This window comes from Bufo bufo, chromosome 1, assembly GCF_905171765.1.
Source record: "Bufo bufo chromosome 1, aBufBuf1.1, whole genome shotgun sequence".
In the NCBI taxonomy this organism is placed as follows: Eukaryota; Metazoa; Chordata; class Amphibia; order Anura; family Bufonidae; genus Bufo; species Bufo bufo.
Window position 1 is genome coordinate 836,682,548 of NC_053389.1, and position 22,710 is coordinate 836,705,257.

General features: G+C 53.4%; 1 protein-coding gene across 4 annotated transcripts in view; it reads left to right on the forward strand.

Annotated features, from left to right (window-relative positions):
* Positions 1 to 22,710, forward strand: part of SRRT (serrate, RNA effector molecule) — a 39,143-nt gene that overhangs the window by 14,921 nt on the left and 1,512 nt on the right. For 3 of the 4 annotated variants that reach the window (XM_040415333.1, XM_040415336.1, XM_040415334.1), the window contains exons 7-17: positions 8,442 to 8,593; positions 12,759 to 12,872; positions 13,034 to 13,151; positions 13,255 to 13,412; positions 14,563 to 14,624; positions 14,715 to 14,793; positions 14,876 to 15,052; positions 15,144 to 15,317; positions 20,721 to 20,874; positions 21,511 to 21,704; positions 21,786 to 21,942. In XM_040415333.1, the coding sequence (XP_040271267.1) occupies positions 8,442 to 8,593; positions 12,759 to 12,872; positions 13,034 to 13,151; positions 13,255 to 13,412; positions 14,563 to 14,624; positions 14,715 to 14,793; positions 14,876 to 15,052; positions 15,144 to 15,317; positions 20,721 to 20,874; positions 21,511 to 21,704; positions 21,786 to 21,942 (1,539 nt within the window). The remainder of the gene's footprint in view (positions 1 to 8,441; positions 8,594 to 12,758; positions 12,873 to 13,033; positions 13,152 to 13,254; positions 13,413 to 14,562; positions 14,625 to 14,714; positions 14,794 to 14,875; positions 15,053 to 15,143; positions 15,318 to 20,720; positions 20,875 to 21,510; positions 21,705 to 21,785; positions 21,943 to 22,710) is intronic. The other variant, XM_040415335.1, reaches the window with a different exon arrangement.

Here is a 22,710-nt window from a genome sequence, read left to right on the forward strand (position 1 = left end):
TGGGGTCCAGTGACGTCACTCCTCCCCCCCCCCCATTACTTATCACTGTATATGGTATAGTGGGGTCCAGTGACATCACTCCTCCCCCCCCCCCCCCCATTACTTATCACTGTATATGGTATAGTGGGGTCCAGTGACATCACTCCTCCCCCCCCCCCCCCCCATTACTTATCACTGTATATGGTATAGTGGGGTCCAGTGACATCACTCCTCCCCCCCCATTACTTATCACTGTATATGGTATAGTGGGGTCCAGTGACGTCACTCCTCCCCCCCCCCCCCCATTACTTATCACTGTATATGGTATAGCGGGGTCCAGTGACGTCACTCCTCCCCCCCCATTACTTATCACTGTATATGGTATAGTGGGGTCCAGTGACGTCACTCCTCCCCCCCCATTACTTATCCCTGTATATGGTATAGTGGGGTCCAGTGACGTCACTCCCCCCCCCCCCCCCCCCCATCACTTATCACTGTATATGGTATAGTGGGGTCCAGTGACGTCACTCCTCCCCCCCCCCCCCATCACTTATCACTGTATATGGTATAGTGGGGTCCAGTGACTTCACTCCTCCCCCCCCATTACTTATCACTGTATATGGTATAGTGGGGTCCAGTGACGTCACTCCTCCCCCCCCCATTACTTATCACTGTATATGGTATAGTGGGGTCCAGTGACGTCACTCCCCCCCCCCCCCCATTACTTATCACTGTATATGGTATAGTGGGGTCCAGTGACGTCACTCCCCCCCCCATTACTTATCACTGTATATGGTATAGTGGGGTCCAGTGACGTCACTCCCCCCCCCCCCCCCCCCATTACTTATCACTGTATATGGTATAGTGGGGTCCAGTGACGTCACTCCCCCCCCCCATTACTTATCACTGTATATGGTATAGTGGGGTCCAGTGACGTCACTCCTCCCCCCCCATTACTTATCACTGTATATGGTATAGTGGGGTCCAGTGACGTCACTCCTCCCCCCCCCATTACTTATCACTGTATATGGTATAGTGGGGTCCAGTGACGTCACTCCTCCCCCCCCATTACTCATCACTGTATATGGTATAGTGGGGTCCAGTGACGTCACTCCTCCCCCCCATTACTTATCACTGTATATGGTATAGTGGGGTCCAGTGACGTCACTCCCTCCCCCCCATTACTTATCACTGTATATGGTATAGTGGGGTCCAGTGACGTCACTCCTCCCCCCCCATTACTCATCACTGTATATGGTATAGTGGGGTCCAGTGACGTCACTCCTCCCCCCCCATTACTCATCACTGTATATGGTATAGTGGGGTCCAGTGACGTCACTCCTCCCCCCCCCCCCATTACTTATCACTGTATATGGTATAGTGGGGTCCAGTGACGTCACTCCTCCCCCCCCATTACTCATCACTGTATATGGTATAGTGGGGTCCAGTGACGTCACTCCCCCCCCCATTACTTATCACTGTATATGGTATAGTGGGGTCCAGTGACGTCACTCCCCCCCCCCCCCATTACTTATCACTGTATATGGTATAGTGGGGTCCAGTGACGTCACTCCTCCCCCCCCCCCCCCCATTACTTATCACTGTATATGGTATAGTGGGGTCCAGTGACATCACTCCTCCCCCCCCCCCCCCCCATTACTTATCACTGTATATGGTATAGTGGGGTCCAGTGACATCACTCCTCCCCCCCCATTACTTATCACTGTATATGGTATAGTGGGGTCCAGTGACGTCACTCCTCCCCCCCCCCCCCCATTACTTATCACTGTATATGGTATAGCGGGGTCCAGTGACGTCACTCCTCCCCCCCCATTACTTATCACTGTATATGGTATAGTGGGGTCCAGTGACGTCACTCCTCCCCCCCCATTACTTATCCCTGTATATGGTATAGTGGGGTCCAGTGACGTCACTCCCCCCCCCCCCCCCCCATCACTTATCACTGTATATGGTATAGTGGGGTCCAGTGACGTCACTCCTCCCCCCCCCCCCCCATCACTTATCACTGTATATGGTATAGTGGGGTCCAGTGACTTCACTCCTCCCCCCCCATTACTTATCACTGTATATGGTATAGTGGGGTCCAGTGACGTCACTCCTCCCCCCCCATTACTTATCACTGTATATGGTATAGTGGGGTCCAGTGACGTCACTCCTCCCCCCCATTACTTATCACTGTATATGGTATAGTGGGGTCCAGTGACGTCACTCCTTCCCCCCCATTACTTATCACTGTATATGGTATAGTGGGGTCCAGTGACGTCACTCCCCCCCCCCCCCCCCCATTACTTATCACTGTATATGGTATAGTGGGGTCCAGTGACGTCACTCATCCCCCCCATTACTTATCACTGTATATGGTATAGTGGGGTCCAGTGACGTCACTCCCCCCCCCCCCCCCATTACTTATCACTGTATATGGTATAGTGGGGTCCAGTGACGTCACTCATCCCCCCCATTACTTATCACTGTATATGGTATAGTGGGGTCCAGTGACGTCACTCCTCCCCCCCCCCCCCCCCCCCATTACTTATCACTGTATATGGTATAGTGGGGTCCAGTGACGTCCCCCCCCCCCCCATAAAATAGAAAATCTGCCGCCATTCCAGCGCTCACAATGGTGCAGTATAGAAAAACTAAAAGGTGTCCCCCCCCCCCCCCCATTACTTATCACTGTATATGGTATAGTGGGGTCCAGTGACGTCACTCCCCCCCCATTACTTATCACTGTATATGGTATAGTGGGGTCCAGTGACGTCACTCCTTCCCCCCCCATTACTTATCACTGTATATGGTATAGTGGGGTCCAGTGACGTCACTCCCCCCCCCCCATTACTTATCACTGTATATGGTATAGTGGGGTCCAGTGACGTCACTCCCCCCCCATTACTTATCACTGTATATGGTATAGTGGGGTCCAGTGACGTCACTCCTCCCCCCCATTACTTATCACTGTATATGGTATAGTGGGGTCCAGTGACGTCACTCCTTCCCCCCCCATTACTTATCACTGTATATGGTATAGTGGGGTCCAGTGACGTCACTCCCCCCCCCCCCCATTACTTATCACTGTATATGGTATAGTGGGGTCCAGTGACGTCACTCCCCCCCCCCCATTACTTATCACTGTATATGGTATAGTGGGGTCCAGTGACGTCACTCCTCCTCCCCCCCCCCATTACTTATCACTCTATATGGTATAGTGGGGTCCAGTGACATCACTCCCCCCCCATTACTTATCACTGTATATGGTATAGTGGGGTCCAGTGACGTCACTCCCCCCCCATTACTTATCACTGTATATGGTATAGTGGGGTCCAGTGACGTCACTCCCCCCCCCCCCATTACTTATCACTGTATATGGTATAGCGGGGTCCAGTGACGTCACTCCTCCCCCCCCATTACTTATCACTGTATATGGTATAGTGGGGTCCAGTGACGTCACTCCTCCCCCCCCCCCCATTACTTATCACTGTATATGGTATAGTGGGGTCCAGTGACGTCACTCCTCCCCCCCCATTACTCATCACTGTATATGGTATAGTGGGGTCCAGTGACGTCACTCCCCCCCCCATTACTTATCACTGTATATGGTATAGTGGGGTCCAGTGACGTCACTCCCCCCCCCCCCCATTACTTATCACTGTATATGGTATAGTGGGGTCCAGTGACATCACTCCTCCCCCCCCCCCCCCATTACTTATCACTGTATATGGTATAGTGGGGTCCAGTGACATCACTCCTCCCCCCCCCCCCCCCCCATTACTTATCACTGTATATGGTATAGTGGGGTCCAGTGACATCACTCCTCCCCCCCCATTACTTATCACTGTATATGGTATAGTGGGGTCCAGTGACGTCACTCCTCCCCCCCCCCCATTACTTATCACTGTATATGGTATAGCGGGGTCCAGTGACGTCACTCCTCCCCCCCCATTACTTATCACTGTATATGGTATAGTGGGGTCCAGTGACGTCACTCCTCCCCCCCCATTACTTATCCCTGTATATGGTATAGTGGGGTCCAGTGACGTCACTCCCCCCCCCCCCCCCATCACTTATCACTGTATATGGTATAGTGGGGTCCAGTGACGTCACTCCTCCCCCCCCCCCCCCCATCACTTATCACTGTATATGGTATAGTGGGGTCCAGTGACTTCACTCCTCCCCCCCCATTACTTATCACTGTATATGGTATAGTGGGGTCCAGTGACGTCACTCCTCCCCCCCCATTACTTATCACTGTATATGGTATAGTGGGGTCCAGTGACGTCACTCCTTCCCCCCCATTACTTATCACTGTATATGGTATAGTGGGGTCCAGTGACGTCACTCCCCCCCCCCCCCCCCATTACTTATCACTGTATATGGTATAGTGGGGTCCAGTGACGTCACTCCTCCCCCCCCATTACTCATCACTGTATATGGTATAGTGGGGTCCAGTGACGTCACTCATCCCCCCCATTACTTATCACTGTATATGGTATAGTGGGGTCCAGTGACGTCACTCCCCCCCCCCCCCCCATTACTTATCACTGTATATGGTATAGTGGGGTCCAGTGACGTCACTCATCCCCCCCATTACTTATCACTGTATATGGTATAGTGGGGTCCAGTGACGTCACTCCTCCCCCCCCCCCCCCCCCCCCCCATTACTTATCACTGTATATGGTATAGTGGGGTCCAGTGACGTCACTCCCCCCCCCATAAAATAGAAAATCTGCCGCCATTCCAGCGCTCACAATGGTGCAGTATAGAAAAACTAAAAGGTGTCCCCCCCCCCCCCCCATTACTTATCACTGTATATGGTATAGTGGGGTCCAGTGACGTCACTCCCCCCCCATTACTTATCACTGTATATGGTATAGTGGGGTCCAGTGACGTCACTCCTTCCCCCCCCATTACTTATCACTGTATATGGTATAGTGGGGTCCAGTGACGTCACTCCCCCCCCCCCCCCCCCCCATTACTTATCACTGTATATGGTATAGTGGGGTCCAGTGACGTCACTCCCCCCCCCCCCCCCATTACTTATCACTGTATATGGTATAGTGGGGTCCAGTGACGTCACTCCTCCCCCCCCATTACTTATCACTGTATATGGTATAGTGGGGTCCAGTGACGTCACTCCCCCCCCCCCCCCCATTACTTATCACTGTATATGGTATAGTGGGGTCCAGTGACGTCACTCCCCCCCCCATTACTTATCACTGTATATGGTATAGTGGGGTCCAGTGACGTCACTCCTCCCCCCCCATTACTCATCACTGTATATGGTATAGTGGGGTCCAGTGACGTCACTCCCTCCCCCCCATTACTTATCACTGTATATGGTATAGTGGGGTCCAGTGACGTCACTCCTCCCCCCCCATTACTCATCACTGTATATGGTATAGTGGGGTCCAGTGACGTCACTCCTCCCCCCCCATTACTCATCACTGTATATGGTATAGTGGGGTCCAGTGACGTCACTCCTCCCCCCCCCCCCATTACTTATCACTGTATATGGTATAGTGGGGTCCAGTGACGTCACTCCTCCCCCCCCATTACTCATCACTGTATATGGTATAGTGGGGTCCAGTGACGTCACTCCTCCCCCCCCATTACTTATCACTGTATATGGTATAGTGGGGTCCAGTGACGTCACTCCCCCCCCCATTACTTATCACTGTATATGGTATAGTGGGGTCCAGTGACGTCACTCCCCCCCCCCCCCCATTACTTATCACTGTATATGGTATAGTGGGGTCCAGTGACGTCACTCCTTCCCCCCCCATTACTTATCACTGTATATGGTATAGTGGGGTCCAGTGACGTCACTCCCCCCCCCCCATTACTTATCACTGTATATGGTATAGTGGGGTCCAGTGACGTCACTCCCCCCCCCCCATTACTTATCACTGTATATGGTATAGTGGGGTCCAGTGACGTCACTCCTCCTCCCCCCCCCCATTACTTATCACTCTATATGGTATAGTGGGGTCCAGTGACATCACTCCCCCCCCATTACTTATCACTGTATATGGTATAGTGGGGTCCAGTGACGTCACTCCCCCCCCATTACTTATCACTGTATATGGTATAGTGGGGTCCAGTGACGTCACTCCCCCCCCCCCCATTACTTATCACTGTATATGGTATAGTGGGGTCCAGTGACGTCACTCCCCCCCCCCCCATTACTTATCACTGTATATGGTATAGTGGGGTCCAGTGACGTCACTCCTTCCCCCCCATCACTTATCACTGTATATGGTATAGTGGGGTCCAGTGACGTCACTCCTCCCCCCCATTACTTATCACTGTATATGGTATAGTGGGGTCCAGTGACGTCACTCCTCCCCCCCCATTACTTATCACTGTATATGGTATAGTGGGGTCCAGTGACGTCACTCCTCCCCCCATTACTTATCACTGTATATGGTATAGTGGGGTCCAGTGACGTCACTCCCCCCCCCCCCCCCCATTACTTATCACTGTATATGGTATAGTGGGGTCCAGTGACGTCACTCCCCCCTCCCCCCATTACTTATCACTGTATATGGTATAGTGGGGTCCAGTGACGTCACTCCTCCCCCCCCATTACTTATCACTGTATATGGTATAGTGGGGTCCAGTGACGTCACTCCCCCCCCCCCCCCATTACTTATCACTGTATATGGTATAGTGGGGTCCAGTGACGTCACTCCCCCCCCCCCCCCCATTACTTATCACTGTATATGGTATAGTGGGGTCCAGTGACGTCACTCATCCCCCCCATTACTTATCACTGTATATGGTATAGTGGGGTCCAGTGACGTCACTCCCCCCCCCCCCCCCCATTACTTATCACTGTATATGGTATAGTGGGGTCCAGTGACGTCACTCATCCCCCCCATTACTTATCACTGTATATGGTATAGTGGGGTCCAGTGACGTCACTCCTCCCCCCCCCCATTACTTATCACTGTATATGGTATAGTGGGGTCCAGTGACGTCACTCCCCCCCCCCCCCCCCCCCATCACTTATCACTGTATATGGTATAGTGGGGTCCAGTGACATCACTCCTCCTCCCCATTACTTATCACTGTATATGGTATAGTGGGGTCCAGTGACGTCACTCCCCCCCCCCCCCCCCCCCATCACTTATCACTGTATATGGTATAGTGGGGTCCAGTGACATCACTCCTCCCCCCCATTACTTATCACTGTATATGGTATAGTGGGGTCCAGTGACGTCACTCCTTCCCCCCCCATTACTCATCACTGTATATGGTATAGTGGGGTCCAGTGACGTCACTCCTTCCCCCCCATTACTTATCACTGTATATGGTATAGTGGGGTCCAGTGACGTCACTCCCCCCCATTACTTATCACTGTATATGGTATAGTGGGGTCCAGTGACGTCACTCCTCCCCCCCCCATTACTTATCATTGTATATGGTATAGTGGGGTCCAGTGACGTCACTCCCCCCCCCCCCCCCCCCCCCCCCATTACTTATCACTGTATATGGTATAGTGGGGTCCAGTGACGTCACTCCCCCCCCCCATTACTTATCACTGTATATGGTATAGTGGGGTCCAGTGACGTCACTCCCCCCCCCCCCCCATTACTTATCACTGTATATGGTATAGTGGGGTCCAGTGACATCACTCCTCCCCCCATTACTTATCACTGTATATGGTATAGTGGGGTCCAGTGACGTCACTCCTTCCCCCCCATTACTTATCACTGTATATGGTATAGTGGGGTCCAGTGACGTCACTCCCCCCCCCCATTACTTATCACTGTATATGGTATAGTGGGGTCCAGTGACATCACTCCTCCCCCCCCATTACTTATCACTGTATATGGTATAGTGGGGTCCAGTGACGTCACTCCTCCCCCCCATTACTTATCACTGTATATGGTATAGTGGGGTCCAGTGACTTCACTCCTCCCCCCCCCATTACTTATCACTGTATATGGTATAGTGGGGTCCAGTGACGTCACTCCTCCCCCCCCCATTACTTATCACTGTATATGGTATAGTGGGGTCCAGTGACGTCACTCCTCCCCCCCCCATTACTTATCACTGTATATGGTATAGTGGGGTCCAGTGACGTCACTCCCCCCCCCCCATTACTTATCACTGTATATGGTATAGCGGGGTCCAGTGACGTCACTCCCCCCCCCCATTACTTATCACTGTATATGGTATAGTGGGGTCCAGTGACGTCACTCCTCCCCCCCATTACTTATCACTGTATATGGTATAGTGGGGTCCAGTGACGTCACTCCTCCCCCCCCCCCCCCCCCCCCCCCCATTACTTATCACTGTATATGGTATAGTGGGGTCCAGTGACGTCACTCCCCCCCCCCCCCCCCCCCCATTACTTATCACTGTATATGGTATAGTGGGGTCCAGTGACGTCACTCCTTCCCCCCGCATTAATTAACTTCCTGATTTTCTGCATCTGGCAGCCGTTATAAAGATGGAAGGAGGAACAGAAATCGACATGAAGATCCTGGATGAGGAAGAGGAACAAGCAAAGAGAGAGGCTGCAAAAAAAGAGGAGGCGCGGACCCCCGAGGGGCAGAGTAAGCCCCCAGAAGAGAAAGAGTCAGCGCCTAAGGTGAGGGGAGGGGGTGGCAGTGACTAGCACGTGTATGTGTGAAGAGTAAGAGCGATACCGATACGTGGCCGGTATGTGTGCAGGAGGTAGAAGAGGGCCGGCCGTGGCTGGTGTGTGTGCAGGAGGTAGAAGAGGGCCGGCCGTGGCTGGTGTGTGTGCAGGAGGTAGAAGAGGGCCAGCCGTGGCTGGTGTGTGTGAGGTAGAAGAGGGCCAGCCGTGGCTGGTGTGTGAGGGTGAGGTAGAAGAGGGCCAGCCGTGGCTGGTGTGTGTGCAGGAGGTAGAAGAGGGCCAGCCGTGGCTGCTGTTTGTGAGGGGGAGGCAGAAGAGGGCCAGCCGTGGCTGGTGTGTGTGTGCAGGAGGCAGAAGAGGGCCAGCCGTGGCTGGTGTGTGTGAGGGGAAGGCAGAAGAGGGCCAGCCGTGGCTGGGGTGTGTGAGGGGGAGGCAGAAGAGGGCCAGCCGTGGCTGGTGTGTGTGAGGGGGAGGCAGAAGAGGGCCAGCCGTGGCTGGTGTGTGTGAGGGGGAGGCAGAAGAGGGCCAGCCGTGGCTGGTGTGTGTGAGGGGGAGGCAGAAGAGGGCTAGCCGTGGCTGGTGTGTGTGAGGGCGAGGCAGAAGAGGGCCAGCCGTGGCTGGTGTGTGAGGGGGAGGTAGAAGAGGGCCAGCCGTGGCTGGTGTGAGGGGGAGGCAGAAGAGGGACAGCCGTGGCTGTTCTGTGTGTGCAGGATGCAGAAGAGGGCCAGCCGTGGCTGGTGTGTGAGGGGGAGGCAGAAGAGGGCCAGCCGTGGCTGGTGTGTGTGAGGGGGAGGCAGAAGAGGGCCAGCCGTGGCTGGTGTGTGTGAGGGGGAGGCAGAAGAGGGCCAGCCGTGGCTGGTGTGTGTGAGGGGGAGGCAGAAGAGGGCCAGCCGTGGCTGGTGTGTGTGAGGGGGAGGCAGAAGAGGGCCAGCCGTGGCTGGTGTGTGTGAGGGGGAGGCAGAAGAGGGCCAGCCGTGGCTGGTGTGTGTGAGGGGGAGGCAGAAGAGGGCCAGCCGTGGCTGGTGTGTGTGAGGGGGAGGCAGAAGAGGGCCAGCCGTGGCTGGTGTGTGTGAGGGGGAGGCAGAAGAGGGCCAGCCGTGGCTGGTGTGTGTGAGGGGGAGGCAGAAGAGGGCTAGCCGTGGCTGGTGTGTGTGAGGGCGAGGCAGAAGAGGGCCAGCCGTGGCTGGTGTGTGAGGGGGAGGTAGAAGAGGGCCAGCCGTGGCTGGTGTGAGGGGGAGGCAGAAGAGGGACAGCCGTGGCTGGTCTGTGTGTGCAGGATGCAGAAGAGGGCCAGCCGTGGCTGGTGTGTGAGGGGGAGGCAGAAGAGGGCCAGCCGTGGCTGGTGTGTGAGAGGGAGGCAGAAGAGGGCCAGCCGTGGCTGGTGTGTGAGGGGGAGGCAGAAGAGGGCCAGCCGTGGCTGGTGTGTGAGGGGGAGGCAGAAGAGGGCCAGCCGTGGCTGGTGTGTGAGGGGGAGGCAGAAGAGGGCCAGCCGTGGCTGGTGTGTGAGGGGGAGGCAGAAGAGGGCCAGCCGTGGCTGGTGTGTGAGGGGGAGGCAGAAGAGGGCCAGCCGTGGCTGGTGTGTGAGGGGGAGGCAGAAGAGGGCCAGCCGTGGCTGGTGTGTGAGGGGGAGGCAGAAGAGGGCCAGCCGTGTGTGTGAGGGGGAGGCAGAAGAGGGCCAGCCGTGGCTGGTGTGTGAGGGGGAGGCAGAAGAGGGCCAGCCGTGGCTGGTGTGTGAGGGGGAGGCAGAAGAGGGCCAGCCGTGGCTGGTGTGTGTGAGGGGGAGGCAGAAGAGGGCTAGCCGTGGCTGGTGTGTGTGAGGGCGAGGCAGAAGAGGGCCAGCCGTGGCTGGTGTGTGAGGGGGAGGTAGAAGAGGGCCAGCCGTGGCTGGTGTGAGGGGGAGGCAGAAGAGGGACAGCCGTGGCTGGTCTGTGTGTGCAGGATGCAGAAGAGGGCCAGCCGTGGCTGGTGTGTGAGGGGGAGGCAGAAGAGGGCCAGCCGTGGCTGGTGTGTGAGAGGGAGGCAGAAGAGGGCCAGCCGTGGCTGGTGTGTGAGGGGGAGGCAGAAGAGGGCCAGCCGTGGCTGGTGTGTGAGGGGGAGGCAGAAGAGGGCCAGCCGTGGCTGGTGTGTGAGGGGGAGGCAGAAGAGGGCCAGCCGTGGCTGGTGTGTGAGGGGGAGGCAGAAGAGGGCCAGCCGTGGCTGGTGTGTGAGGGGGAGGCAGAAGAGGGCCAGCCGTGGCTGGTGTGTGAGGGGGAGGTAGAAGAGGGCCAGCCGTGGCTGGTGTGAGGGGGAGGCAGAAGAGGGACAGCCGTGGCTGGTCTGTGTGTGCAGGATGCAGAAGAGGGCCAGCCGTGGCTGGTGTGTGAGGGGGAGGCAGAAGAGGGCCAGCCGTGGCTGGTGTGTGAGAGGGAGGCAGAAGAGGGCCAGCCGTGGCTGGTGTGTGAGGGGGAGGCAGAAGAGGGCCAGCCGTGGCTGGTGTGTGAGGGGGAGGCAGAAGAGGGCCAGCCGTGGCTGGTGTGTGAGGGGGAGGCAGAAGAGGGCCAGCCGTGGCTGGTGTGTGTGAGGGGGAGGCAGAAGAGGGCTAGCCGTGGCTGGTGTGTGTGAGGGCGAGGCAGAAGAGGGCCAGCCGTGGCTGGTGTGTGAGGGGGAGGTAGAAGAGGGCCAGCCGTGGCTGGTGTGAGGGGGAGGCAGAAGAGGGACAGCCGTGGCTGGTCTGTGTGTGCAGGATGCAGAAGAGGGCCAGCCGTGGCTGGTGTGTGAGGGGGAGGCAGAAGAGGGCCAGCCGTGGCTGGTGTGTGAGAGGGAGGCAGAAGAGGGCCAGCCGTGGCTGGTGTGTGAGGGGGAGGCAGAAGAGGGCCAGCCGTGGCTGGTGTGTGAGGGGGAGGCAGAAGAGGGCCAGCCGTGGCTGGTGTGTGAGGGGGAGGCAGAAGAGGGCCAGCCGTGGCTGGTGTGTGAGGGGGAGGCAGAAGAGGGCCAGCCGTGGCTGGTGTGTGAGGGGGAGGCAGAAGAGGGCCAGCCGTGGCTGGTGTGTGAGGGGGAGGCAGAAGAGGGCCAGCCGTGGCTGGTGTGTGAGGGGGAGGCAGAAGAGGGCCAGCCGTGTGTGTGAGGGGGAGGCAGAAGAGGGCCAGCCGTGGCTGGTGTGTGAGGGGGAGGCAGAAGAGGGCCAGCCGTGGCTGGTGTGTGAGGGGGAGGCAGAAGAGGGCCAGCCGTGGCTGGTGTGTGTGAGGGGGAGGCAGAAGAGGGCCAGCCGTGGCTGGTGTGTGTGAGGGGGAGGCAGAAGAGGGCCAGCCGTGGCTGGTGTGTGAGGGGGAGGCAGAAGAGGGCCAGCCGTGGCTGGTGTGTGTGAGGGGGAGGCAGAAGAGGGCCAGCCGTGGCTGGTGTGTGTGAGGGGGAGGCAGAAGAGGGCTAGCCGTGGCTGGTGTGTGTGAGGGCGAGGCAGAAGAGGGCCAGCCGTGGCTGGTGTGTGAGGGGGAGGTAGAAGAGGGCCAGCCGTGGCTGGTGTGAGGGGGAGGCAGAAGAGGGACAGCCGTGGCTGGTCTGTGTGTGCAGGATGCAGAAGAGGGCCAGCCGTGGCTGGTGTGTGAGGGGGAGGCAGAAGAGGGCCAGCCGTGGCTGGTGTGTGAGAGGGAGGCAGAAGAGGGCCAGCCGTGGCTGGTGTGTGAGGGGGAGGCAGAAGAGGGCCAGCCGTGGCTGGTGTGTGAGGGGGAGGCAGAAGAGGGCCAGCCGTGGCTGGTGTGTGAGGGGGAGGCAGAAGAGGGCCAGCCGTGGCTGGTGTGTGAGGGGGAGGCAGAAGAGGGCCAGCCGTGGCTGGTGTGTGAGGGGGAGGCAGAAGAGGGCCAGCCGTGGCTGGTGTGTGAGGGGGAGGCAGAAGAGGGCCAGCCGTGGCTGGTGTGTGAGGGGGAGGCAGAAGAGGGCCAGCCGTGTGTGTGAGGGGGAGGCAGAAGAGGGCCAGCCGTGGCTGGTGTGTGAGGGGGAGGCAGAAGAGGGCCAGCCGTGGCTGGTGTGTGAGGGGGAGGCAGAAGAGGGCCAGCCGTGGCTGGTGTGTGAGGGGGAGGCAGAAGAGGGCCAGCCGTGGCTGGTGTGTGAGGGGGAGGCAGAAGAGGGCCAGCCGTGGCTGGTATGTGGGGACTGCACTGAGCAATACTCTACCTCTTTCTAGACTGAACCAGAGAAGGAGCCCGTGGAGGAAGAGAAGCCCCCAAAACCAGAGGAGAAGGAGGAAGAGAAGAAGGTGGAGAAGGAGGAGGAGCCGCCGGAGCGGGAGAGCAGGAAGGTCGGTCAGGGGCTACGACCCCCAGCAGTCTCCCATATATGATGCTCCAGGGTGGAGCTCTGACGCAGGCCGGACTCCTAAGATAAAAGATGATGGGTGCTGGGTCTATATGCGAAACTCTCCCTGAAACAGGGTCTGATCCCGTCTACTCTCCTCCACAGTCCACTAAAAGGAAAAGGAAGAGGAGCGGAGACAGCGACGACGGCAGTGACTCAGAGTCCGGGTCTGGTTCTGAGCCTGCAAGCCCCAAACCAGAGAGCCAAGGACAAAACGGACGAGGTAAGCCCTGTGATGGAGAGGAGGTCATGTGATATGGCAGCACGATGGGACCTCCACCCTCTGCGCTGGTTCTGTGGATCAAGACTCCTGTGTCTCCCGACAGAAGAATCCCCCAAGAAGGAAAAAGAGGAGGAAGAAGAAGAGGAGAAACCCAAGGAGAAGCCAAAGGAGGAGGTGGTGAAGCCTCGTCCCCTGCACAAGACCTGCTCCCTCTTCATAAGGAACGTCGCCCCCAACATCTCCAAGGCTGAGATCACTGCGGTAAGGGTCTCCTGTACCAGCCAGCAGAATAGTGCATGCAGCTCTGGAGTATAATACAGGATGTAACTCAGGATCAGTACAGGATACGTAATGTATGTACACAGTGACTCCACCAGCAGAATAGTGAGTGCAGCTCTGGAGTATAATACAGGATGTAACTCAGGATCAGTACAGGATATGTAATGTATGTACACAGTGACTGCACCAGCAGAATAGTGAGTGCAGCTCTGGAGTATAATACAGGATGTAACTCAGGATCAGTACAGGATAAGTAATGTATGTACACAGTGACTCCACCAGCAGAATAGTGAGTGCAGCTCTGGAGTATAATACAGGATGTAACTCAGGATCAGTACAGGATAAGCAATGTATGTACACAGTGACTGCACCAGCAGAATAGTGAGTGCAGCTCTGGAGTATAATACAGGATGTAACTCAGGATCTGTACAGTATAAGTAGTGTATGTACACAGTGACTGCACCAGCAGAATAGTGAGTGCAGCTCTGGAGTATAATACAGGATGTAACTCAGGATCAGAACAGGATAAGTAATGTATGTACACAGTGACTGCACCAGCAGAATAGTGAGTGCAGCTCTGGAGTATAATACAGGATATATCTCAGGATCAGTACAGGATAAGTAATGTATGTACACAGTGACTGCACCAGCAGAATAGTGAGTGCAGCTCTGCAGTATAATACAGGATGTAACTCAGGATCAGTACAGGATAAGTAATGTATGTACACAGTGACTGCACCAGCAGAATAGTGAGTGCAGCTCTGAAGTATATTACTTGAGGCTCAAGTTCTATCAGAGGCTCTTAAAGGGGTTATCCAGGATATCAGATTGGCGGAGGTCTGACTCCCAGGACCACCGCCAATGAGCTGTTTGAAGAAGTCACTGCATCCGTTGAGCGTTGCGGTCTCTTCACAGCGCTGTCCATAGTGTAGTGGCCGTGCTTGGTATTGTAGCCCCGATCCAATCACTTGAATGGGACTGAACTGCGCTGACGGTGAAGTCACTGGTCTAGGAAGAACCCTAAGCCCTCGCCGAGCGGCGCAGCCTCTTCATACAGCTGGTTGGCATTGATGACCTATCCTGAGCAGATCGGGGTAATCCCTCCAATGACTTTCTCTGCTTCTTCCTCCAGCTCTGTAAGAGGTACCCCGGCTTCCTACGGGTGGCGCTGTCTGATCCTCAGCCTGAAAGAAGGTGAGATGGGTGCCCTGTTGAGGGGCATGGGGGTTGGTTATGTGCCCTCTGGCGTGTGTTGGTGACTTTTGCTCATTGTTACCTTTTTAGGTTTCTGCGGAAAGGCTATGTGACCTTCGATCGAGGGGTGAACATTAAGGAGATCTGCTGGAATCTGCAGAATATCCGGGTACATTGCCGTCTTACATTCTGTAGTTATGTGCCCCATCTTTTATTTTTTTTGCTCACCTCTTCCCTTCATTACCTTGTAGCTTCGTGAGTGTGAGCTGAGCCCTGTGGTGAACAGAGAACTGTCCTGGCGGATCCGACACGTGAGCGGCATCACCCAGCACCGTCCCGTCCTCCGCAATGACATCAAGCTGGCGGCCAGGCTCATCCATGCCTTAGACGAGAGGGGGCAGCTGTGGAAAGAGACACAGGACGGGGAGGTGAGGCCTCAGCGGAAGGCGGCTCTGGGGGACCGGCGGCATCACGTTTGGTATCGCGCCCTCATGGTTTTGCCACCATTTATCTCTTCAGGAAGTCTCTGCTCAGAATCCAATACTGAAAAATATCACAGATTACCTCATCGATGAGGTCAGCGCTGAAGAGGAGGACCTACTCTGGGGGGCTGGGAGGACGGCTGGAACTGAACCCCCAAAAGAGGGGAACCCCACAGAGATCAGCGTGGAGAGAGATGAGAAGCTCATTAAGGTAAGGAGGTCTTCTGGATTCTGTCGTTGTATACAGGGTGGCCCACGAAAAAGTAGTCGCCTCCAATAACTCCTAATAGTAGATCAGTCTTAGTTGTCCATAGCAGCCAATCGGAGCTCGGCTTTCATTTCTTTTTGGAACCCTGTGGGAACTGAAAGCTGAGCTCTGATTGGCTGCTATGGACAACTAAGACTATTATTCAGTTTGATAAAAGTGGCCGATTGTGTCAGAGATGGTGAATAGTGATGGTGGAAGGCTGTGTGCCAAGCAGATCCATTAAGGAAAAGCAAGAGACCTTTGGCGACAAGAACGCAGGAACGGTACCACTGGGTCGGAAATGGCATCGATAACAAACTGTCCTAAATGTAACTCCTCAAACGCAGACTTATAGACGTGTAACAACATCCAACAATATATAGAAGCAGATAGACCCGATACCCTGTATATTTCATTACAAATACGGGAAAAATCTAACCTCACCACAAATAATCCACGCCGTACTATTACCTCCTGCCACAACTACAGAGGTGATATCCCAAATGAAGTCCATGATGTGTATGGAGAGAAGAAGGAGCTTAAAGGGAACCCGTCACCAGGGCAACATAAATAAGTGACTGATTCTCTTAGCACAATGCTGGCTCACTTTCTTTAATTGACCCGGTCAATCTGCCAACATCTTGTATTGAAAAGCTCCAGCTGATAATGATGAGTCATGAATATTCATGAGCTCCTGACTCTCCCCGCCCACCTGCTGCTGATTGACAGTTTTTTTTCCATATGAATCAGCAGCAGGTGGGCAGGGGAGTGGCTACAGCTCTGAATTAAAAAAAACGCTGGACTCACTGACATCACGCTGGACTCACGTCAGCTCATTAGCATGCGGCATCTTTGTGTGTATAGTATGAGGTAACCATCTGTCACACCAGTAAGTGAATACATCTAAGGCACTTTTTAGTAGTTGCTGGACTTCGTGACGGATGAAGCTTGGTTTCATTTATCAGCTCACATAAATTCGTGGAACGCGAGGTACTGGTCCGCTGAAGATCCCCATCTGACTCCCGAAACATCACTTCACTTTGGATAATTGGCATTTGGTGCACAGTGTCGATATACACAGTGATGAATAGTGGGGCCGGTTTTCTTCGGATCAACTGAATAGCGCCATTTACCTGGACATCTATGAACAGTGTTACATCCAACGAACACCAGAAGATGGGGTGACGTGCCGCACCTCACTGCGCGGCTCCATGAACCGTTTAGGGATAAGCGAGGAGTTATGGCCGCCACGTTGCCCAGATTCGTCCACGCGCGATTTCTATCTTTGGGGAAATGCAAACCAGAAAGTGTCCGCTAACAATCCTCATCCCCTGGAGGAACTGAAGGAGAACGTCACAAACGCCATCCACCGCGTCAGCCGGCAGACTCCGGTCTGAACGGGGGCCACTTTCTGCAGACTTTCTGACTTGTGGGTAATTAAAAACAGTCCACCATCTCGTTCATCTTGTCATACCATCGCTGGAGCCGGATATTCTTCCGTGGGCCACCCTTTACCTCTTTAATCTGGGATCCGGATAACCCTCTAATCTGGCCACTAAGGCACTTCTGACTAACATCGTGTGGGGGAAAATGAGGAAAATTCATTAAAGAAGCACTCCGCTAGATTTTGTGTGGACATGATCATATTCTAGCAGTGTAATTTGTGCCTAGGTCATGTAATCCCCAGTCTGACTACCAATCAAGAACCTGCTTCCTGTGTAGACATGTTGTCAGTCTCTCGTGTGGCTGATCTCCGACACCTCTTCTCCCCACCAAGCTCTGCCCTCCTTAAAGGGGTTGGCCACTATATAAGTACTTTACACTACATTGTTGGAGGCAAGGCAAAAATGAGTTTCCAAATTACTTTAATTAAAAAATCTGTCTGCTAACCTTTTTATAGTAAGCCACGACCCCCCCGAGCCCCGCTCTGCCGTGCAGCCAGTTCGTCCATGGCTGCTCGCGACATGCGCTGCTTTTCCTAAGAGCAGCGCATGCCCAGTCTGCCCCCCTGGCGATCGCTCTGATTGGCTAGTCTGTACAGACTGGTCAATCACGGGATCCTACTGCCGGCTGAAAGGTTCTGATCCCCACAGTCCGTGACTGTGGGGATCAAAACCTTCTAAACTGTGTGTATATATATTATCCTTCCCCCTCCTGTGGCCTCCAGCCCCCATTGTGCCCCCCCTAATTTCAGGATGGCTGGCGGCAGTGCTGCTGATCCCCCTCCCACCCCGTTCTGTTTCAGCATGGCCGAGTAGTTAGCAGTGTCAGCTATAATATACAGCTGACACCGTGCTTGAAACGTCTGACATCGGTGTTGGTGCTGATGTCGGCCGTTTAACCCCTTCCATGCTGCGGTCCATAGGGACCGCTGTATGGAAGGGGTTAAGAGATGGAGGAAGCTCCCTCCCTCTCCCATCGGGCTGCTGCTGTGCTGTGGCAGTGGCCGATGCTTGGTGGGTTAACAGGGATGGAGCTCCCCCATCGTGCGCTGCGGTGGCAGCGCCCTGATGGTTACCATGGCAACCGGACGCCTTCCCAAGCATCCGGCTTGCCTTGGTATAGCGTATCGCAGGAGCCTGATCAGGCTTACTGTGAGTGACAATGCAGTGCAGTACACTATACAGTGTACTGTAAACCATCAGACCCACTGGATCTTCAAGAACCAATTCAGTCAGGGTAAAAAAAGGCAAAGAAAAATAATATTTTTAAAAAAAAATTGATTAAAAAATAAATCGCACTGTTTGGTATCATCGCGTCCGTAACGACCTGATCTATAAAAGGATCACGTTACTTTCCCCACACAGTGAACACCATAAAAAAGAGAAATTATGATGGAATATACATTTTTCCCACCTCGCTTACCAAAAAAGGTATTAAAAGTGATTAAAAAAAAAAGTACTGAAAAAAATATGACTTTCAGAAAAGGGAGACACACTATTATTTTTTTTTTTAAATGCGTTTGTGTAAAGCCAAAAAAAAAGAAAAAAATAGACAAATTGGGTATTACTGCGTCCCTAACAACCAGCTCTATATAACTAGCACATGATCTGAACTGTCAGATGTACACTCTAAAAAAACAAAAAAATCAACTGTGCCAGAGCAGCCATTTTTTGTTATCTTGCCTAACAAAAAGCGTAATATAAAGCGATCATAAAGTCATATGTAGCCCAAAATAGTATCAATAAAGCCATCATCCCATCCTGCAAAAAATGAGCCCCTACAAAAGACAATCGTCCTAGAAATAAGCCTTTCAGAAAAAGGATACACTAAAACATGAAAAAAAAAATCTAAAATGCTTTCTTTTTCTTTTTTTAAAGAGTAATATTGAATGATCCAAAAATCATGTGTACCCAAAAATGGTAACAATAAAAACATCAACTCTTCCCCCAAAAAATGACCCCATGCACAAGATGATTGGCAGAAAAAAGTATAGCACAAAAAAACCCCTGATTTGTTTTGTTTGGCCAGGGAAGTCATGTGACCGCTGCTGTGATGCATGCTGGGATTTTTACTTTCACTTTGCAGCTGCTCCGCCCACACCGCCTCATCACTGGGCGCGTGCCATGCTGAAGTGATTTGTACACCGTGTATCCGTCATGATACAAATACCGCGTGGCTTTAGTTATTATCTGGGACCCTTTATCTTTTTGTTTTATGCATATGGTGCCAACCCCTTTATGTGCCTCCGTGTGTAAGTGCTGGGAATATATGGTAGCAGGAGACCTGAAACGTCCCCGACTTCAGCACTCTCTTTATACTATTAGTGCTGAGTGCAGATCCAGCTTCTTTCCGAACAGTCATAATTAATATGATCATAGCAACCAGAACGAAAATTACCCTCCCCCGTTAATGGACATTGTGAACTCCGTCAACGACAATCGTCTCTGAGATGATCAATGCCTCAGTCTTCAAAAATCTTGTAAAGTTCAAGGCTAAGTCCTCCTGCGCACGAACGTGTGCTGCCCGTTGCCGTATTGCGGATCCGCAATACATGGGCGCCGTTCCACCTCACGGATATGGACCCATTCACTTCAATGGTTCCGCAAATCCGGAGATGTGGAACGGAAGCACTACGGAGTGCTTCCGTTGGGTTTCGTCCCGTACTTCCCTTCCGCAAAAAGATGTCCATCAAAGTGAATGGGTCCGCGATCCGCTGCGGCTGCCCCGCGGTCAGTGTTTGTGCATTGTGGCCCGCAATTTGCAGGCCGCACACATTGGTGTGCCGGAGGCCTTAGTGGCATAACTGGCTTAACTCCCGATTCAACACTATTGTGATGTCGGGCGTATAACTCCTTGTCACCCTTAGTTAGTTTGCATTTTTTGTTACTATTTAATTTGGTCCAGTTCATCATATTGTCCTGTTTCTTCATATTTCCTCCCTTTTTGCTGGGACTACAAGGGACATGCAAGATTAGATTGATTGAAAAAAAGTAACACAATACACACTACTTGTATGTAATATTTTATTAAGAGATGCATCTTCAAACTGCCTGCATACTATCTGTATGTGGCGCGTCTCCAGTATATTCTATGAACTGCTCTCTGCTTCTACACTCTGTCTATACTATGTATGCTGTGTGCAGAATCTCCAGTGTATCCTAGGAGTCAGGAGAGAGCAGTGTGAAGCTGCATCTCATATGATATACAGCATACATAGTATAGCCAGTGTGAATAAGTGGGGAGCACTGTGAAGTGGATTTTATAGGATATACTGGAGATACAGACATTGTAAGTCAGGGGAAAACGGTGTGAAGCTGCATCTCACACAGCCTTTATACTGTGTTAAATGTGGAGTCTCCAGTATATCGTCCGAAATGCAGCTTCACACTGCTCTCTACTTATTCACCCTTCTCTATACTATGTATGCTGTGTACAGAAAATCCAGTGTATCCTATGAGATGCAGCTTCCGTGTTCTCCTCTGACACGCACTGCTTGTGTGGTTTATGCAGAATCTCCAGTGTACGGAGATGCAGCTTCACACTGCTGTTCTCGGACTCACCCTGTCTGTATATGTAATGCAGCTTTCCCGTGCTTAGTTTGCTGTGTGCAGAATATCCAGTACATTGTATAAGGTGAAGCTTCTCCCTGCTCCTCCTCTCTCACTACCTGTCTGTACTGTCCATGTGCAGAAACGCCTATGTATCCTTTCAAATGCAGCTTCACACTGCTCTACCCTGACTCACTCTGTTAACGCTCCAAAAAATGTTTTATCTGATGCTTTTATTGGCATCCAAATTCCAGCATACCGCTGGAGCTTCACCCTCTTCACTGAGGGAGCTTGGCATGGGCGTTCAGTCTCCGGGGGGGGGTCTCCATAGTTGGGGGTTGAGAGGAGGTCTTACTGTCTCTTCTACGCACCTCAGGTCCTGGACAAGCTCCTCCTGTATCTGCGCATTGTTCATTCTGTCGACTATTACATCAACTGCGACTACCCCAGCGAGGACGAGATGCCGACACGCTGCGGGATCATGCATGTCCGAGGACCCATACCGCCCAACCGCGTCTCCCACAGAGAAGGTGACATTATTAGTGTGGTCTACAAACTACGATTTATATATAATATATATATTTTTTTTTATTGTTTTTAAGATCTTAGCTTGCAGTTGGTGAATGGAAACATCCTTCACACTAGGGATAAACGAATCAACTTCAGATGCTTTATCCGAAGTCGATTCGCATAAAACTCTGTTGTAATAATGTACAGAGCGGGAGCCAAGGTACCACTTGGAACCGAACCAGAGTTGGGTATCAATTAAAAATTTTTTTTTTACAGTAATTCATTAAGTTTTATTATACGAAGTGTTGCGAGACTTCGCGAAGTAATAACTTTGGCTCATCGGAGCCAATACATTCTAATACTCCATACAGTGTATCAACAAAGTTTTATGCGAAACAACTTTGGATGTTTCATCTGAAGTCGATTCGCTCATCCCTACTTCACACATCTGATAATTCTCACAGGTGAGGTAAAATTGTAGCAAACCCTCCACTGTGAGCAAAAAAGGAAGGAAGGCGCTTTTGGCCACTATTCACTGACAGCAAGTGGAGATCTATAATTGTGGGTGTATTAGAAAGTCTCCATGCTGCGGTAAATGGTTATGGGGTCACTTGCATTATCCGGGTCTGTGTCCTTACTGTGCCCTCTCTGGTCAGTGGCGGACTGGCAGAAGACGTGTGAGGAGAAGCTGGCGCCTCTTTTTGCTGTACGTGAAACGCTTTCTGAGGAGGAAGCGCTGAAGGTCGGAAAAAAGGATCCAGAACAGGAAGTGGAGAAGTTTGTGACTGCGAACACCCAGGAGCTCGGGAAGGAGAAGTGGCTGTGCCCGCTGAGCGGCAAGAAGTTCAAGGTGTGGTGGGCTGGGTGAGGGGGCACAGCCGGGCGCTTACCACGTATCCTCCATCTTCACCTTCCCTTCTCTCCTCCACAGGGACCAGAGTTTGTTCGTAAACACATCTTCAACAAGCACGCTGAGAAGATCGAGGAGGTCAAGAAGGAGGTGGTCTTCTTCAATAACTTCCTGATGGACAGTAAACGCCCCGCACTGCCCGAGGTCAAACCCATCCAGCCCCCGATAGCTGGGCAAGGTAAGTCCTAACACAACGTGGCTCTTGTCTGTATCACCCTGCAGGAGGAGGGGCAGGCTCATAGCTCTCTTCTGTCTGTATCACCCTGCAGGAGGAGGGGCAGGCTCATAGCTCTCTTCTGTCTGTATCACCCTGCAGGAGGAGGGGCAGGCTCATAGCTCTCTTTTGTCTGTATCACTCTGCAGGAGGAGTGGCAGGCTCATAGCTCCCTTCGGTCTGTATCACCCTGCAGGAGGAGGGGCAGGCTCATAGCTCTCTTCTGTCTGTATCACCCTGCAGGAGGAGGGGCAGGCTCATAGCTCTCTTCTGTCTGTATCACCCTGCAGGAGGAGGGGCAGGCTCATAGCTCTCTTTTGTCTGTATCACTCTGCAGGAGGAGTGGCAGGCTCATAGCTCCCTTCGGTCTGTATCACCCTGCAGGGGGCGGGGCAGGCTCATAGCTCTCCTTTGTCTGTATCACCCTGCAGGGGGAGGGGCAGGCTCATAGCTCTCTTCTGTCTGTATCACCCTGCAGGAGGAGGGGCAGGCTCATAGCTCTCTTCTGTCTGTATCACCCTGCAGGAGGAGGGGCAGGCTCATAGCTCTCTTTTGTCTGTATCACTCTGCAGGAGGAGTGGCAGGCTCATAGCTCCCTTCGGTCTGTATCACCCTGCAGGGGGCGGGGCAGGCTCATAGCTCTCCTTTGTCTGTATCACCCTGCAGGGGGAGGGGCAGGCTCATAGCTCTCCTCTGTCTGTATCACCCTGCAGGAGGAGGGGCAGGCTCATA